Genomic DNA, 18,130 nt, shown 5'->3' with positions numbered 1-18,130 from the left:
AGAGTGTCACAACATTGCTGTTTACAGCAGACGAACTGCTTTTTGGTAGATGAAAACGTGACTGCTGTTGTTGTGTGTTGTTACCACGCTGGAAGGACGATAATGAAACTGCCTAAAAATAAAACCACATAAGAAACTAATAACTCACCCTCGATCATTTTACAGTTATAACGTCATTGGGCAGTCACTGTTTATATTGTGGGAAAGCGGACGGGAAAACAGGCTGTCGACACGTCACTCAGGTCCGCAATTTCGGGAGATTTTCGGGAGAAAATTTGTCCCTGGAGGTTTTCGGGAGAGGCGCTGATATTCAGGAGTCTCCCAGAAAATCCGGGAGGGTTGGGAAGTATGGACAGGTGTGCCAAGCTTGTGGCATCGTATTACAAAATACTTGAGGCTTTTATTTCTGCCAAAGATGCATCAACAAAGTATTGAACAAAGGCTCTGCATGTGTGATGAGATCATCGCAAATCTTCAAGATGCAACCTTTTAATCAAATTGGAGTAATAGGATATTGAGACTGATTTGGTGGATTTAAAGATTCCTTTTGTATTTATAAATGAAATTGTAAATGGGTATTTGGTGGGTAGATTTTGAAATGTATCGCATTGTACTAATCCATCCATCCATTTTCTACCGCTAATTCCCTTTTGGGGTCGCGTGTTGCATTGTACTGTATTTTGTATATTATATGATGATGTCTATTTTACTGTTTGTCCACATTGCAAAAAGTCTGTGTTCAAAAACTAGAAAAAAATACAAAAATGAGGGGTATTTCATTTGAATTAAGCAAAATTATCTGCCAACAGAACAAGAAAATATGGCTGGTCAAGACTTTCCAAAACAAGTAAAATTAGCAAACCCAAAAATAGCTAAAAACAAGTATATTCTCACTAATAACAACTGTACTACTATATGAGTACAAATTGTCTATTGTTTCATTGATAATAAAACAGCAAAGACCATTTGGCTGCCATCTATTTTAAAATGAGACACAAATGTGTCAGTCATGATTTTTTATTTTTTTTTTACATGCTGGAATTAAGTGAAGTGAAGTGAATTATATTTTTATAGCGCTTTTTCTTTAGTGACTCAAAGCGCTTTACATAATGAAACCCAATATCTAATTTTTAAGAATCAAGAAATTATTACCTTAAAAAAAGTACTTTTATACTTGTGAGTGTTGATGACACAGCTTTGCAACAGTTGATAGTCTAGTTTTAAGCATGTTTTAATCAATATAGGTCATCAAATCTCATTAACAAGCTGTAATATTTTACTGAGATCATTTAGGACCAACATTCTTAAAACAAGTAAAACACTCTAACATAAAATCTGCTTAGTGAGAAGAATTATCTTATCAGACAGAAAATAAGCAAATATCACCCTTATTTGAGATATTTAATCTTACTTAAATTTCAGTTTTTGCAGTGCATAAGCTGTGTGTTTTAGGGATAACATTTTTGCAGAATGGACTCTGATACTAACAAAAGAAACAATAATGAAATACAAAATAATGACTGTTTGTAAAGAAAAGAAAATACATAAAAAGCATGAGATTTCTTAGTTTGTAATAAACTTCAAAAAGCTCTAAACACAACCTTTACACATCGTCATTAAAGGGTTATTGTGTGTAGAATTTTGAGGGGAAAGATCATTTATTCCATCATGGAATAAGGCTGTCAGGTTCGTCCCTGACAGTTTGGTTATGTTTTAGTTTTTTCCTCTGCATTTGTCTTTCTTTCCTCTGTGTGTGTAGCGTTTCCTGTCGTTACTTCCTGTCAGCGCTCTTATTTTGTCTGTTTCCTGTGTGAAGTGGATTATATTTATATAGCGCTTTTTCTCTAGTGACTCAAAGCGCTTTACATAGTGAAACCCAATATCTAAGTTACATTCAAACCAGTGTGGGTGGCACTGGAAGCAGGTGGGTAAAGTGTCTTGCCCAAGGACACAACGGCAGTGACTATGATGGCGGGAGCGGGAATCGAACCTGCAACCCTCAAGTTGCTGGCACGGCCACTCTACCAACTGAAGGGCGCTGTTTCCCCTCAGATGTGGCTGATTTGCACCTGGCCGCACCTGGTGTCAATCAGCCCATTCCTATTTAGACCTGTATTCCCATCCAGTCTGTGCTGGACTATTGTCGTTGCTACCTGTCACGTCAATGTCATTTTCTACTTGTCGTTCCTACTGGTCGTGTGATTGCAGCGTAGCGGCAAGCTATATTTGGAAGATGTTTGTAGCTTACTGTTTTTTGTTCCCTGCTTCCGATTTTGTTTGTTCATAGCCTAGTTTGTTATCCGTCTTTGTTTGGTTTTGTTTTAGTGTTTAAATTAAAACCATGTTTTCTTACTCAATGCCTGCCTCCTTCTCTGCATCTTGGGGATCGTCACCAACAAACTCTGACAAAGGCGTAACAAACACAACCAAAATTTGGAAAAAAAGACATGCTCTGTAGTTTTGAGAATTTTTATTTTATTTGATAGGGTTAAAATACATTATTATAATGTTTTGTTCACTAGAATTCAGCTGTCAAGAACTCTATCTGCAAGCCACAATTACACCCACAACAAAGGTGCATTCCCCAGATGTCATGGCCTCAGTCCCTGCTGTCAGCTGAGTCATAGTCTGAGTCCAAACAGAGATCCAAAAACCGCTCTTGGTTTTGTCCAATTGGAAGCGGCCAGGGCCAAAATGGAAATGTGATTATTTTCAAAGCCGGGTTGGAGGTACTAAAAGACAAGTGACTTCTGACTAAACCAAGCCGGTTCTGAGGAGCCAGCATGCTATTTGTTACACATTTTTGCAGCGTGAACAGATGTTTTATTGTGAAAGGGAACATCGTGCAAAGAAGTAGAAGATGCTGACAAACTTCGTCTTTAATCTGGCACATATTCGCCATGACATGTGAGCACCAGCGCCCCCTGGAGATAGGCTGGTGTCTGTAAGGCCGTCCAAGTTGCTGCATCCTCCTCGGAGGTCCAATCCAACATTTCTTTTAGGTCTCGGCCTGTGTTTTCTAAGCTCTGCTGTCAGATTTTTGGTTTTGCAGTTTTTTGAAATTTGAGTCTTTCCAAAACAAGTTTCCCTGGAGATCCTTCTAAATCAGGGGTAGGGAACCTATGGCTCTCGAGCCAGATGTGGCTCTTTTGATGACTGCATCTGGCTCTCAGATAAATCTTAGCTGACATAATCTGTCAGGTTCAAATACTGATGACATCTATCAAACAGACGAGAAGCAAGGAATCATGCAGAGACAAAGTTCAATTTGGCTAAATGAGGAGACACCTGTTTTGGGCTGTATTCTAGTTACAGATCCAAACTCTTTCTCTATTTATTTGGGAGGTCCCTGTTTACATCACTGAAGCTGTCGCTGAGGGAAGGGGGTCATCTCGACAACAATATATGATTATACAAAAATGCAAATGTGTTGACGCTGGTGATATCGCCTTGTCTCTCTGCTCTGTCTGGGTCACGGCGGTGTTCGGCCTTGGCAGTCAGCAGGCCGTTCCTGGACACTGATACCAGACTGGCTGGCAATCTTTTGGATTGCCAGCTTTGCACGGACAAAGAAAAATACCACTTCAGCACAATTGACAATAATTATAGCAACGGCCCTTTAGCATAAACGTTGTGTTATAATATATACGTAATTATTCTAACATAATCACAGTGTTAAAAATAACATTCAAAATATAAAAACATTCTCATGCATTTTAATCGATCCTACCGTTTTCTGCCAAATCTGTTCAAGAAAACGCATTAATGGTAAGACGTATTTTTTTATTATTTGTTAGATTCGGAATAAAAATCTTATTAAAAAGAATAAGATACTTATTATGCTTTAAAATGTTGTCTTGCTTAAAAATGCATGCATTTTGTTGTATTCAATGTTAAAAAATATTATGTGGCTCTCACGGAAATACATTTTGAAATATTTGGCTTTCGTGGCTCTCTCAGCCAAAAAGGTTCCCGACCCCTGTTCTAAATTGTTTATTTGTGTCATGCTTGTAAATCAGGTTTATGTTTGGTTATATTATGTTTTGTTTTTTGGACGTTCAGTTCCGTTTTGCACTTCCTGGTTTGTTTTTGTTACCATGACTACTCATTGATTTTCACCTTGCATGTTGTGTGTGGCTTCCGCAGAAACAAGCACGCGACTGCAAGGCATACTGGGTGACACAGAGTACACTAATGGTTGTGATATAAACAATTTTAACACTCTTAGTAATATGCGCCACGCTGTGAAGCCACACCAATTAAGAACGACAAACACATTTCGGGAGAACATCCTCACAGTAACACAACATAAACGCAACACAACAAATACCCATAATCCTTTGTATTCATGACACTTTCTGACTACTTTATACACCCCGCTAGCACCCGGTATGCCTTTCAATCTTGAACTTGTAATTGCGGAAGCCACACACAACATGTTTCCGGACCAACAATCTGTTCGTATATGATGTTGAAGGTGTCTAAGGCAATGGTTCACAGCAGGCCCATATTCTTGTAATCAGGATGTACAGACGTAAGTGGCTCCAGTTGTCATCATTAATCTGTGAAACAGGTTTAAATAGCTCTGTGAGGAGTAAAGGTGGACAACCTCTGATTTATTTCAGCGGGCGGTTAGCGGGTGGGTACGGTCCTGATAAAATGTTGTTTCGGGTGGACGGCGGGTGGATGACAACTTTGGTGAAGCGGATGATATAATTGTCTATCCGCGCATCTCTAACTCCCTTGCTTACTGACATTACATCGCACAGCATTTTGATATCTACAATACGAGCAAAATTTTGTTTTTCCGAGGAAAAATAAACATTTTTTGTAACACTGTCTGAAAGTGAAAAAGCGACTTTGACTCTTCTCTGTTTTCAGAGCTAAGACCTGACCAGAGTCCATAGATGGCCGTTGTGCTACCGGTGCCTTGGAGACGAGCCACAGAAGCAACCAATAAGCAGAAGGCGAAGATATTTCCTTGGCTAATCTGAAAGTAAGCAAACGTGTTGGAGGTTTCACAGCTCCATTACTTCATGGCCATAGTTAAAGGCCTACTGAAATGAGATTTTCTTATTTAAACGGGGATAGCAGGTCCATTCTATGTGTCATACTTGATTATTTCGCGATATTGCCATATTTAGTAGAGAACATCCACGATAAAGTTCGCAACGTTTGGTCGCTAATAAAAAAGCCTTGCCTGTACCGGAAGTAGCAGACGATGTGCGCGTGATGTCACGGGTTGTGGAGCTCTGTCACGCCAAATTTCTTCCCCCCTACAAAAACCTTCCCCCCCATTTACTTCCGGGGTCATGATTAATACAGACGTTTTGTTAACCCTATATTATAAAAATATAGAGGATTTGTCAACGCTATATTATAAAAACAATTAAAATGAGGTGGCGACTTGTCCAGGGTGTACCCCGCCTTCCGCCCGATTGTAGCTGAGACAGGCGCCAGCGCCCTCCGCGACCCCAAAAGGGAATAAGCGGTAGAAAATGGATGGATGGATAAAAAACAATTTACAAACACAAGCTATGGGATGACGCATTTACTTCCGGGGTCACGTTTCCTCTTATGTCATCCCTTAGCTTGTGTTTGTAAATTGCTTTTTAAATTTTTTTTATAATATAGCGTTAACAAAACGTCTGTATTTATATAATATAGCGTTATATTTTTATAATATAGCGTTATATTTTTATAATATAGCATTTTATTTTTATAATACAGCGTTAACAAAACGTCTGTATTAATCATGACGCCGGAAGTAAATGGGGGGGGGAGGTTTTTGTAGGGAGAAGAAATTTGGCATGACAGCTCCACACATCTGAACATTGTTTATAATCATGGCCACCAGCAGCAAGAGCTATTCGGACCAAGAAAGCGATGATTTCCCCATTAATTTGAGCGAGGGTAAAAGATTCATAGATAAGGAAAGTTAAAGTGAGGCACTAAAAAAAAAAAAAAAAAAAAAAAAAAGCGAAGGCTCCAGGCGGCGGCAGTGGGTGTGTTTCAGGTGTAATTAGACACATTTACTAGGATAATTCTGGAAAAGTATTAATCATGACGCCGGAAGTAAATGGGGGGGGAGTTTTTTGTAGGGAGAAGAAATTTGGCATGACAGCTCCTCACATCTGAACATTGTTTATAATCATGGCCACCAGCAGCAAGAGCTATTCGGACCAAGAAAGCGATGATTTCCCCATTAATTTGAGCGAGGGTAAAAGATTCATGGATGAGGAAAGTTAGAGTGAGGCACTAAAAAAAAAAAAAAAAAAAAAAAAAAAGCGACGGCTCCAGGCGGCGGCAGTGGGTGTGTTTCAGGTGTAATTAGACACATTTACTAGGATAATTCTGGAAAAGTATTAATCATGACGCCGGAAGTAAATGGGGGGGGAGGTTTTTGTAGGGAGAAGAAATTTGGCATGACAGCTCCTCACATCTGAACATTGTTTATAATCATGGCCACCAGCAGCAAGAGCTATTCGGACCAAGAAAGCGATGATTTCCCCATTAATTTGAGCGAGGGTAAAAGATTAATGGATGAGGAAAGTTAAAGTGAGGCACTAAAAAAAAAAAAAAAAAAAAAAAGCGACGGCTCCAGGCGGCGGCAGTGGGTGTGTTTCAGGTGTAATTAGACACATTTACTAGGATAATTCTGGAAAAGTATTAATAATGACGCCGGAAGTAAATGGGGGGGGAGGTTTTTGTAGGGAGAAGAAATTTGGCATGACAGCTCCTCACATCTGAACATTGTTTATAATCATGGCCACCAGCAGCAAGAGCTATTCGGACCAAGAAAGCGATGATTTCCCCATTAATTTGAGCGAGGATGAAAGATTTGTGGATGAGGAAAGTTAGAGTGAGGCACTAAAAAAAAAAAAAAAAAAAGCGACGGCTGCAGGCGGCGCCAGTGGGTGTGTTTCAGGTGTAATTAGACACATTTACTAGGATAATTCTGGAAAATCCCTTATCTGCTTATTGTGTTAATGGTATATTAATGAGATTAAACTGTCATACCTGAAAGTCCGATGGCTGAGGTGTACGCCAGTGTCTCTGAGGAGAACCGAAGAGCCAAGATCACAGCTGCCTTTTTGACAGTCACAGGAGGAGGTCCCATAATCCACTGACGTCTCCGGTAAGAGCCGACTTAATATCACAATTTTCCCATCCTAAAACTTGCTGGTTGACGTAGAGAAACATGTTCGCTTGACCGCTCTGTGTTAAAGCTTCACAACAAGCAAAGAAACACTAAAGGCAGCTGCAATCCACCAACAGCATTCTTATTTGACGTCTCCGTTATTAATTGAACAAATTGCAAACGATTCAGCAACACAGGCGTCCAAATTACTGTGCAATTATGCGATGAAAAGAGACGACTTTTGGTCTGGGCTAATATGTCCGCTACAACCCGAGACGTCATCACTCCGCGACGTTTTCAACAAGAAACTCCGCGGGAAATTAAAAATTGTAATTTAGTAAACTAAACCGTATTGGCATGTGTTGCAATGTTAATATTTCATCATTGATATATAAACTATCAGACTGCGTGGTCGGTAGTAGTGGGTTTCAGTAGGCCTTTTAAATTTGCCAGAGTTGCACTATTTGAGCCCTAAAAAGATTAAACGTCTTCTTTTTCTCCCCAGTAGAAAATGGGGTCTATACTCTTCCATCACATCCACCTATTCATCGTCTTGCTCCACCAGGCCCAGGGCGGTGCGTTCTACAGAAGCAAGACAGTTCCTCAGCAACACCAGCCGCAATACAATGATGGTCCACCTCAACAACCCTTTGTAGGGAATGAGATGCCATTACTGGGTCAGTACGGACAGGAGCTCCCTCAGCTTCCGTTTCAGTTGGGGAAAGAACGACTGCTGACTGAAGGCAAAGGTCTCTGAATGTTATCGTTTGAAATCCAAAGCAGTGATAACTGAATTGTTCTTGATCGGTCTTGACCTCTCACTTCCAAATGTTCACTGTTTTTTTTGAAGGACAAACATTCCCCAGAGGAGCCAAAGGCCCACCTCCCCCTGGTTCTAAAGGACAAGGTGTCCGAGTTGGATCACAGGGAGTTCAGGGCCCAGCGGGACCACCGGGACCTCAAGGGCCACCAGGTCTGCCAGGCCAGGGATTGCAAGGCATGCCAGGAAAGGCGGGTCCTCCCGGTCCTCAGGGCTACCAAGGAATTGGAAAACCAGGAATGCCCGGATTGCCTGGAAAACCGGGAGGACCTGGATTTCCAGGACCGCGGGGTGATTCCGGACCAAGTGGGGGTGAAGGGTCGATCGGAATTCCTGGTCCTCCAGGACTTCCGGGTCCACCTGGCCTCCCTGGGATTTTAAAGGCAGGAGGCCAGGGCCTACCAGGACAACCAGGTCCTCAAGGTGAGCCAGGTCAAAGAGGCCTGCCGGGGTTTAATGGCCCACCAGGCCCCAGGGGAGACAAAGGACTCGGCATACCTGGTTTACCCGGATTGAAAGGATCTATAGGACTACCAGGTCCACCTGGACATGTTGGCATCTCTGGAATTGGAAAACCTGGCATAAATGGACTCCCCGGGCAGCCAGGAATTTCAGGAAAACCTGGTCTTCGTGGTGAACCAGGGCCTGACGGACCACCTGGTGAGAGAGGACAACCAGGTCTTCCTGGTATACCAGGACTTGGAAAACCAGGGCAGGATGGCTTTAGAGGGCAACCAGGGATTCCTGGTGGAAAAGGTGAACATGGTTCTCCAGGATTACCAGGAAGTCCAGGTGTACCTGGTTATGGCAAACCGGGATTTCCAGGACCCAAAGGTCACAAGGGACACAGCGGGATCCCTGGATCTCCTGGCCCAAAAGGAGATAAGGGCCATGAAGGTTTTCCAGGTATTAATGGTCCTACTGGTTCCAGTGGTACACCTGGCCCACCAGGCCCAATAGGGCCCGCAGGTAGCATTGGCTTTCCAGGGCAAAAGGGAGAATATGGTGATGGGGGACCAATAGGAAAACCGGGATTAAAAGGAGATGTAGGCCCTACAGGCCTTACGGGACAGTCAGGTTTGACAGGCAAGGCAGGACAACCAGGACTGAGAGGGCTTCAAGGACCAACTGGCCCCAAGGGGGAGCCTGGCAATAAGGGGTTATTTGGTTCCCCTGGTACTGCAGGATTAACTGGACCAAGAGGGGAGAGTGGTCAACATGGTGATGAAGGCCAAAAGGGACCACAGGGGATTCCAGGACTTACAGGACCAGGTGGACCGATTGGACCTCCTGGGCTTCCTGGTCAAAAAGGGGAAACAGGTGCTCCTGGGTTACCTGGCTACCCTGGGGCTGGAATACCTGGACCTGCTGGTGAGGTTGGTCCAAAAGGTAACACTGGCCCGGGTGGGACTCCCGGCCTTCCTGGACAACCAGGACAACCTGGACCCCCTGGTCCTCCAGGTAGCCCTGCTGTATATCCTGACCTTGGACAGACCCTGCCAGTTTCAGGTCCATATAACGGCCAGAAACAAGGGTACAAGAAGCAAAACGGCGTCTACATGGGCAGCGATGCTTTGGAAATGCCAGCTTTCACAGCAAAGCTCACAGATCCGTATCCTCCTGTCGGTTCCCCGGTTATTTTTGACAAAGTGCTACACAACGGCAATCAGGACTACAATCCTCAAAATGGCATTTTTACCTGTAGCGTACCAGGAATCTACTACTTTGCTTACCATGTCCACTGTAAAGGAAATAACGTGTGGGTGGCGCTGACGAAGAACAACGAGCCCGTCATGTACACGTATGACGAGTGCGGCAAGGGCTTGCTGGATCAGGCGTCAGGTGGCTCTGTGCTCCCGCTCCAGCAGGCCGACACGGTCCACATCCTGCTCCCCTCGGACCAGGCCGCAGGACTTTATGCCAGTCAGTATGTCCACTCCACCTTTTCTGGGTACTTATTGTACCCAAACTAAGTACTTAGATATGCATTTATGACAGCCAGAAGTGTGGAAATGTACACCTCAAGTTTTACAACAGCAATGAACCGTGACTGATGTTGCATTAAAATCATCACGTCTGTATGCGCACATGAACACTTTTCTATAAAGCTTTTTTTTTTTTTTTTTTTAAACGTGGTATTACAATTATTACATTTACTTCATGTAAGAGATGAATGTTTCATTGAAATGGGTTCTGTTTCAAAACTCGAATGACGGAAGTTCCTCAGTGTTTACTTGAAAATTACAAACCTCTGTCATCATTTTAAGTGGGAGAACTTGCACGATCGGTGGCTGACTAAATACTTTTTTGCCCCACTGTATGTGTGTATATATATATATATATATATATATATATATATATATATATATATATATATATATATATATGCATATATATATGTATGTATGTACGTGTATATATATGTATGTATATATATATATATATATATATATATATACGTGTATATATATATATATGTATGTATGTACGTGTATATATATGTATGTATATATATATATGTATGTATGTACGTATGTATATATATATATATATATGTATGTATGTATGTATATATATATACATGTATGTTTGTATGTATGTATATATATATATATTTGTATGTATGTATGTATATATATATATTTGTATGTATGTATGTATATATATATATTTGTATGTATGTATGTATGTATATATATATATATGTATGTATGTATGTACATATATATGTGTGTATATGTATATAGATGTGTGTATATATATATATATATGTGTGTATATGTATATAGATGTGTGTGTGTATATATATATATATATATATATATATATATACATGTATATGTATGTACGTATATATGTATGTATATATACATATACATATATATATATATATATATGTATATATATATATATATATATGTGTATGTACGTATGTATGTATGTATATATATGTATGTATGTATAAATTTATTTATGTATGTATGTATGTACGTATATATATATGTGTGTATATGTATATAGATGTGTGTATATATATATATGTATATGTATGTACGTATATATGTATGTATATATATATATATATATGTATGTACGTATGTATGTATGTATAAATGTATTTATGTATGTATGTATGTATGTATGCATATGTATGTATGTATGTATGTATGTATACATATATATGTATGTATGCGTATGTATGTATACATATATATATGTATGTATGTGTATGTATGTATATATATACATATATGTATGTATATAAATGCATATATGTATGTTATGTATATATGTATGTATACACATATGTATGTATGTATGTATGTGTGTATATATATATATATATATATATATATGTATATATACATACATACACGTGTATGTATATATATATATATATATATATATATATATATATACATACATACACGTGTATGTATGCCTCATGGTCGGCGTACATAACATAAAAACAGCATAAAAGAGTAAAATTGTAAACAAAACAATTTTTTTTAAATCTTTAGGCACTGCTGCCTTCCCTTAGTTAGGTATTATTTTTTTTATTTTAAGAAAAAAAACTTGTTTAATGTATATTAATATAGTGTTTGTTTCATTATTAGATATTATTGAAGTAAAATATATGCAGTTGCATACAATAAATTTATATTTTTTCTGTCAAAATGGAAAGAAAGAATACATTTAGTAAGTATTTTATTGATGCATATTTATTCATATTTATTATTTCCAAGTGTTGGTGGGCCATATAAAATGAAGATGCAGGCCAGGTCAGGCACCACAGGATCAAAACCCCCCCCCAAATATTTACCTATTTCTGTCTTTGTTTCATCATTGTTTTTCATGAAGTGTCCCATTTAAAGGGGGCCTAAGTTCTGTTTTGGTAGATTGTTTAATTGTGTCGACAAATTGAATAAAAAGTATCGCTGGCATCATTATTGACTTTAATAGATTGTAGCTGAGATAGGCGCCAGCGCCCCCCGCGACCCCGAAAAGGAATAAGCGGTAGAAAATGGATGGATGGATTGCAAAGTTTTCCTTCATTTCAATGAGCTAAGTATAGACTGGCTGATTCGTGTAGGATTATCATCAGTGGATAATAATAATCATGATAAAACATCATCATTATATTATAATCAATCACTAATCCTCTTTTTCCAACTTTAATTAAGGTTACTTGAACGCACCACTGTCATGTGTACCTTTCATCGATCGCCTCATGTCGGCGCTGTGTGACCTTTGAAAATGTTACGTAAGTCGAGTCACACATTCGTCATTTAATTAAAAAAAATGTTTTTATAGAAAAGGTGTTTGGTCTCAACTTTTATGACGTATAACTGACTGGTTCAAATAAAAATAAAAAAATACCAAACGCTCTTGGCTGTGATCATGAAGGTTGTTGTTGAACGGCCAGGCTAAGAAATACAAATAAATGGAAATTGACAATATATTTAATACTATGAAGTAATAATATACTGCAATAGTTACTTAAAAGTAGCAAAACAAGAAGTCAACTAAAACCCAAAACACGAGAGACTCGGAGAACGTTAAGGCAGTTGGTGCAGTTCACACTTAATCCACACGGTGGCAACAATTCCCTGACAACCAGCTGAAGACGAAGAAGTCTGTTCGGCCAATCACGCTTCGAGACGTCATCCCTCCGCGTCTGCACTCTGACGGCGCTGACGTCGGGAAGACAGAAGTAGTCAAAGTCTTCCAACTCGAATAAAATTGTCATTCGCCAGGTTTCAAATGTAAGTAATATTTCTAAATGTATGACTTTTTTTTATATTTCAAAGCACATTAAAGCCCACGCTAAACTCTTAAGTTAGGCTAAAGTATGTTGAATGTTGTCTGTCTGTGTTAGCTGACGTGTTTTATGCCAGTCCTTTGTCTCGTTTTGTCCACCAAACGTTTTATGCTGTGCGTGAATGCATAAAGGTACGTTTTGACTTGTTGGAGTGCTAATCAGGCATGTTTGGTCAATCCATGACTGCAAGCTAATCGATGCTAACATGCTATTTAGGCTAGCTGTATGCCTCGTTTGTAGGTATATTTGAGCTCATTTAATTTACTTTACTTATGTCCTCTGCGTATTTACAAACTCCGTTTCCATATGAGTTGGGACATTGTGTTAGATGTAAATATAAACGGAATACAATGGTTTGCAAATCCTTTTCAACCCATATTCAGTTGAATGCACTACAAAGACAAGATATTTGATTTTTCAAACCCATAAACTTTTATTATTTTTTTGCAAATAATAATTAACTTGGAATTTCATGGCTGCAACACATGCCAAAGTAGTTGGGAAAATGCATGTTCACCACTGTGTTACATCACCTTTTTTTTTTGTTTAAAAAAACACTCAAACGTTTGGGAACTGAGGAAAATAATAATTGCGATTGCGACATCTAGTGGACACATTTAGAACCGCTGTTTCTTTCATTCTACAATTTTTGCTCAGTTTTATACTTTTATGCACCCCTGGTCTAAGTTTAAGTTCAAATCAGACATGACACCTTTAATCAGGGGTGTCAAACTCATTTTAGATGGTGGGGCCACATGGAGAAAAATCTACTCCCAAATCGGCCGGACAGGTAAAATCACGGCACGTTAATTTAAAAATAAAGACAACTCCAGATTGTTTCATTTGTTTAGAAAAGGAACAAGCACATTCTGAAAATGTACAAATCATAATGTTGTTTTTTTTACTCTTACATGTTGTGATTAATAGTATTCTGTCTTTATTTGTCGTTATTTATAATTATTGGATAAAGTATGTGATAATGTTCATCAGTTAACTCATTGGTGTTCATTTTCACACAAATGTATACCACGTGACATATATGCTTTTAGCTGTTTTAAATGAATAGATAAAACTATACTTACATTTTAAAGGCCTATTGAAATTAGATTTTCTTATTTAAACAGGGATAGCAGGTCCATTCTATGTGTCATACTTGATCATTTCGCGATAATTGCCATATTTTTGCTGAAAGGATTTAGTAGAGAACATAGACAATAAAGTTTGCAACTTTTGGTGCTAATAAAAAAGTCTTGCCTGTACCGGAAGTAGCAGATGATGTGCGCGTGATGTCACGGGTTGTAGAGCTCCTCACATCTGAACATTGTTTACAATCATGGCCACCAGCAACGAAAGCGATTCGGACCGAGAAAGCGACGATTTCCCCATTAATTAGAGCGAGGATGAAAGATTTGTGGATGAGGAAAGTGGGAGTAAAGGACTAGAAAAGAAAACAAAAAAAGACTATACAGTGGGAGCGATTCAGATGTTATTAGACAAATTTACTAGGATAATTCTGGAAAATCCCTTATCTGCTTATTGTCTTACTAGTGTTTTAGTGAGATTATATGGTCGTACCTGTACAACCTGAAGGTCGGCCCCGCACCTTTCTTCAGCACCAGTCGACGGGTGGTGGCGATGCTCATCTCGGCCCTTCGCAAGGGACCCTTCTTCAAAACACGATCTTTCAAAATGATCGCTGCATAATACACTGTACTTTGTGTGTGTGTGGTCCAATCCAACCGTGTTCGCTTGACCGCTCTGTTCCATAGTAAAGCTTCACCGTCATCTTTCGGGAATGTAAACAATGAAACACCGGCTGTGTTTGTTTTGTGGACTGGACTCTCGCGGCTGTGTTGGATCCAGTTTTCATAGTCATCATTGTCACCGATGTCCCACTGCGTCCTCATCGTCACCGACGTCTCACTGGGTGTGAGTTTTCCTTGCCCTTATGTGGGCCTACCGAGGTTTGTGTTGTGGTTTGTGCAGCCCTTTGAGACACTAGTGATTTAGGGCTATATAAGTAAACATTGATTGATTGATTGTGTTGCTAAAGGCGGCCGCAATACACCGCTTCCCACCTGCAGCTTTCTTCTTTGACGTCTCCATTATTCATCGAACAAATTGAAAAAGATTCAGCAACACAGATGTCCAGAATACTGTGGTATTATGCCCTGATAACAGACGACTTATAGCTGCGAACGGTGCTGGAATAAAATGTCCTCTACAATGCGTCATCATACCGCGACGTTTTAGCATGATACTTCTGCGGGAAATTTAAAATTGCAATTTAGTAAACTAAACCATGTGTGGCAATGTTAATATTTCATCATTAATATATATAATCTATCAGACTGCGTGGTTGGTAGTAGTGGGTTTCATTAGGCCTTTAAGGTGGCCTTTTTTCGCTCCACATGGCGTCTCCGTGTAGAAAATCCTCTTCAGAGTCGAGCGTGCTAAGAATTTCGGGATATGACAGGACGCGAACTGTACATGGATGCAACCTTTCTGCCAATGGGAGAAAAGGACACATTTGTCGGCCGGATTCGAAGGACATTTTGAACTTTTTTAAATTGGGACAGCTTTCGAGCACCGCGATGACGTCGGCACCCGACTGCAAAGGATTGATTGATTGATTGATTGATACTTTTATTAGTAGATTGCACAGTACAGTACATATTCCGTACAATTGACCACTAAATGGTAACACCCGAATAAGTTTTTCAACTTGTTTAAGTCGGGGTCCACGTTAATCAATTCATGGTACCCGCTGAATTGAGACACAGCCATAGTGTGACCCCGTTAACACAACATGTAAGTTGTTGATACCAGCATGTTGTTACTGTCCTGGCAAAACAAGTTTATTCCCTTTTTTTGGGGTTGAAATAAGCAGTGAAAACAAATCCTTACAGAAATAGTTGTCTGACAATTTCATTTTGGAAGTGTAGCTCTCAGAAGCAAACAGGTTGGAGACCACCCTTAAAGGCCTACTAAAACCCACTACTACCGACCACGCAGTCTGATAGTTTGTATATCAATGATGAAATATTAACATTGCAAAACATGCCAATACGGCCGCTTTAGTTTACTAAATTGCAAGTTTAAATTTCACGCGAAGTGTCGTGTTGAAAACGTTGTGGTATGATGACGCGTCCGTTTGACGTCACCAGTTGTAGCGGACATTATTTTCCAGCCCGATCCAAGCTATAAGTAGTCTGCTTTAATCGCATAATTACACAGTATTCTGGACATCTGTGTTGCTGAATGTTTTGCAATTTGTTCAATTAATAATGGAGAAGTCAAAGTAGAAAGATGGAGGTGGGAAGCTTTTAGCGTTTAGCCACACAAACACACGGTGCTTCCTTGTTTAAAATTCCCGAAGATGAAGTTTTACTATGGATCAGAGCGGTCAAGCGAACATGGATCCCGACTACGCGTCAACCGGCAGTTTTCGGTGAGAAAGTTAAATAAATAAATGATAAATGGGTTGTACTTGTATAGCGCTTTTCTACCTTCAAGGTACTCAAAGCGCTTTGACACTACTTCCACATTTACACACACATTCACACACTGATGGAGGGAGCTGCCATGCAAGGCGCCAACCAGCACTCATCAGGAGCAAGGGTGAAGTGTCTTGCTCAGGACACAACGGACGTGACGAGGTTGGTTCTAGGTGGGATTTGAACCAGTGACCCTCGGGTTGCGCACGGGCACTCTCCCACTGCGCCACGCCGTCCCTATTAAAGTTGTGGTAATAAGTTACCTCTTACCGGAGACATCAGCGGAACTTACGCCATCCATGCAGCTGCCGTGACTTCCCTCTGAGACTCTGGCGTCAACGCACCCTTGGTCACATCCCTCCGACTTCAGGTACTATTTAATCTCACTAAAACACTAGCAACACAATAGCAGATAAGGGATTTTCCAGAATTATCCTATTAAATGTGTCTAAATGCATCTGAATCGCTGTCACTTTTTTTATTCTAGTCCTTCACTCTAAATTTCCTCATCCACAAATCTTTCATCCTCGCTCAAATTAATGGGTAAATTGTCGCTTTCTCGGTCGGAATTCCTCTTACTGCTGGAGGCTCACATTATAAAGAATGTTCAGATGTGAGGAGCCCTACAACCCGTGACGTCACGCGCACATCGTCTGCGACTTCCGGTACAGGCAAGGCTTTTTTCTTAGTGACCAAAAGTTGCGAACTTTATCGTCGATGTTCTCTACTAAATCCTTTCAGCAAAAATATGGGAATATCGGGAAATGATCAAGTATGACACATAGAATGGACCTGCTATCCCCGTTTGAATAAGAAAATCTCATTTCAGTAGGCCTTTAACCGAGCAAAATGTTCAACAATTGCACAGAAAAGCTACAGTCCAGTTCACGGCTCTGACTCTTTTGCGTTCAGAACTGAGGCATGGCTTCCCGGGCAGGACCGCGGGCTGCGGGCACGGACGGCAGTGACTTCCAGCACAGGGAGCGTGTTGCCTCACACTACCAGATGAGGTATGTTGTGAATCTCGCACCATCAAACAATTGATAGCGACGCATCCGTTCTCATCACACTTCTTATTTTGTCTTTGCGTACAGCGTCGCCCTCAAGTCTGAAATCCGCAAACTCAACATCGTGCACCTGTTGCTGTGGGTGCTGATGGCAGCTCAGGTAGAGGTTCCTACGACAGGTGTGCTTATATTTACTGTAAATACCGCGTTCCGTGTCAGGTGACCGTAAGCCAGCTGGGTCTGGTGTCCCACAAGACGATCGCCTCTCCATACCAGTGGGAGTACCCGTACCTCCTCAGCATCATCCCTACGGTCTTCTGCTTCCTGGCTTTGCCTCGTAACAACATCAGCTACTTGGTCATCTCCATGATCAGCGCCGGGCTTTTCTCAGTGGCGCCGCTCATCTACGGGAGCATGGAGATGTTCCCTTTCGCCCAGCAGCTGTATCGGCTGGGGAAAGCCTACCGCTTCATCTTCGGCTTCTCGGCGGTGTCGGTCATGTATCTGGTGATCGTCATCGCCGTGCAAGTGCACGGCTGGCAGATCTACTACAGCAAGAAGCTGCTGGACCAGTGGTTCACGAGCACGCAGGAGAAGAAGAAGAAATAAGTCGGCGAAAGCGCGTAAGTTCAAACATTGACTGCAGGGGGGCGGGACTGATGCGGCCTAAAACTGCTTTTACATACTTTGATAATGCCTTCAGTGTGTGACTGCTGCCATCACTGTGTTCTAACATGCATGCCTCTGGCATTTCATCACTCTACTGTAAAGAACGTGTGGTTATCCTCATACTTTGTGCTACCGTGTTGCAGTGGTTAAATAAAAGAAATGTTGAACCTAAAA

General features: G+C 40.6%; 2 protein-coding genes across 8 annotated transcripts in view; both read left to right on the top strand.

The window, feature by feature from the left end:
• LOC133544007 (collagen alpha-1(VIII) chain-like) overlaps positions 1-10,078 on the top strand; it is a 56,738-nt gene extending 46,660 nt beyond the window's left edge. For 2 of the 7 annotated variants that reach the window (XM_061888973.1, XM_061888972.1), the window contains exons 2-4: positions 4,882-4,996; positions 7,707-7,890; positions 7,992-10,078. In XM_061888973.1, the coding sequence (XP_061744957.1) occupies positions 7,806-7,890; positions 7,992-9,934 (2,028 nt within the window). In that variant the 5' untranslated portion in view covers positions 4,882-4,996; positions 7,707-7,805 and the 3' untranslated portion in view covers positions 9,935-10,078. Of the gene's footprint in view, positions 1-4,881; positions 4,997-7,646; positions 7,891-7,991 lie in introns of all 7 variants that reach the window. The other 5 variants (XM_061888969.1, XM_061888968.1, XM_061888974.1 and 2 more) reach the window with 4 other exon arrangements.
• A 2,492-nt stretch (positions 10,079-12,570) lies between these two features.
• On the top strand, positions 12,571-18,130 carry jagn1b (jagunal homolog 1b). Its single transcript, XM_061889091.1, has 4 exons — positions 12,571-12,727; positions 17,193-17,290; positions 17,375-17,447; positions 17,507-18,130. The coding sequence occupies exons 2-4, from the start codon at positions 17,202-17,204 to the stop codon at positions 17,894-17,896; spliced, it is 552 nt and encodes a 183-aa protein (XP_061745075.1). The 5' UTR covers positions 12,571-12,727; positions 17,193-17,201; the 3' UTR covers positions 17,897-18,130.

Source organism: Nerophis ophidion, linkage group LG27, assembly GCF_033978795.1.
Source record: "Nerophis ophidion isolate RoL-2023_Sa linkage group LG27, RoL_Noph_v1.0, whole genome shotgun sequence".
Taxonomy (NCBI): Eukaryota; Metazoa; Chordata; class Actinopteri; order Syngnathiformes; family Syngnathidae; genus Nerophis; species Nerophis ophidion.
This window is presented reverse-complemented; position numbering and strand designations above follow the sequence as displayed.

Excerpts from the sequence above, each read along its gene's own strand:
- jagn1b (XM_061889091.1), top strand. The coding sequence starts at position 17,202 with ATGGCTTCCCGGGCAGGACCGCGGGCTGCGGGCACGGACGGCAGTGAC. Across the intron at positions 17,291-17,374 it reads GCCTCACACTACCAGATGAG|CGTCGCCCTCAAGTCTGAAA; the intron begins GTATGTTGTGAA and ends CTTTGCGTACAG. Across the intron at positions 17,448-17,506 it reads GGGTGCTGATGGCAGCTCAG|GTGACCGTAAGCCAGCTGGG; the intron begins GTAGAGGTTCCT and ends GTTCCGTGTCAG.